Below are 1403 nucleotides of genomic sequence, written 5' to 3'. Positions count from 1 at the left end.
CGGCCATGAACTGCCTCAAGCCGCCAGGAGGGGGCGCCTGTGGCAGTAGCAGCAGCAGCAGCTAGGTCATCACTACAACTCAGACTCCCAGGCTTCCATCAACGACAGTAGCCTCCAGAACTGACCAGTGAGAGCAGGTGGAGCTTCAGTTTGGTCATCTGCTCTAAACTCACTCTCAGAGAGGAATGGATCTCAAATATGAGCTCATCTGAGGTGTTGAAGCTTCACACAAGGTTTACATTCCATTAATCATGTCCACAAAAAGGCAGGTATTTTTGAAAAATGGTCTTTTTTTCTGTCATGTTATGGAATGTTGCTAACCAAACAATAAAATACAAACAACCACTTAAAAATAAACTTGTTTCTCGTACTGAAATTAAATTAATTGTATTTCTGGGGCATAAAGAGAAAGCAAGACACTGAAATTTTAGTAGTAAATTAGTTAGTATTAATGGTTTTGATGAGAAGGGGCAATAACTGTAACTGTAAATAAAAAGTAAAAAAATAGACATGAGTGACTCAATATGTTAAAAATTAGCTGTGTCCATAAATGACAGGTCAGGAGGATAAATGGATGGATTTCTAACCTTGTATTAATTTGATTTGTTTTTTTATCCTTTCCTATTTTTTTCCCTTATTTCATGATCATCTTTTTTCTACTGCACTCACTTTTTATGGCCCACCTCACTGTAACTGTGTCTTTTACGTTTGTACATGAGAAGGGACTTGAAACTGGACGACCTCTGTTTCAAACTGACTCAGATTCAGATGAGGAAAAGACTTTAGGAAGAAGAGAATTCTACAGTGTGACAATCAAGGTCCTGGAGCTCCTCACCATTCAACAAGAGACATAAAGCTGCAGCTATTTGCTTTGGGGACACGAGGGTTCTACAGTACTGGCTGCAAACTCACTGGCTGCATTCACACAAACACATCATTCTGCAGCAAAGTCACTAATCTGATGAGTCCTGATGTGTAAAACAAGCAAAACTGGAAAAGAAGTCTGCAATAAAGGAGAAAAAAACAAATTATCTGTTGATTCTTTTTTCCGTATAATTCATGACAAAAAAAATCTCATTTGAAACTGTATTACTGTGTTCTTGTCAGGCTAAAATAAGCTCAAGTCAAAATAAAACCTAAGTTAGTAAAGAATACTCCAAACAGCTAATTTATTTCATTTCACATTATCTTAATTACAGCAGAGTCAGACAGACTCTAAATCTGCAATAGGCCGTAACACTGAGGCCAACGCCTACGGCAAAAACAGTGACTGGTTTTCACACATACCTATTTACCAAGATGGAAAAAAGCCAAAGGTTTAATTAGATTAAAGCAAAACCTACCTACGCACAAGCACACAAAGACAAAAAGTTAATTAAAAAGAGCTTTTAAAGAGTGACAGT

The 1403-nt window shown here is 37.6% G+C and overlaps 1 protein-coding gene across 1 annotated transcript in view; it reads left to right on the top strand.

Annotated features, from left to right (window-relative positions):
- The window catches only part of dtx2 (deltex 2, E3 ubiquitin ligase), a 9733-nt gene extending 8616 nt beyond the window's left edge, over positions 1 to 1117 (top strand). Inside the window, exon 10 of the mRNA XM_008332764.3 lies at positions 1108 to 1117. Coding sequence (XP_008330986.2) covers positions 1108 to 1117 — 10 coding nt within the window. The remainder of the gene's footprint in view (positions 1 to 1107) is intronic.
- The last annotated feature ends 286 nt before the right edge of the window (positions 1118 to 1403 follow it).

Source organism: Cynoglossus semilaevis, chromosome 19 (genome assembly GCF_000523025.1).
Source record: "Cynoglossus semilaevis isolate Cse_v1.0 chromosome 19, Cse_v1.0, whole genome shotgun sequence".
NCBI lineage: Eukaryota > Metazoa > Chordata > Actinopteri > Pleuronectiformes > Cynoglossidae > Cynoglossus > Cynoglossus semilaevis.
This window is presented reverse-complemented; position numbering and strand designations above follow the sequence as displayed.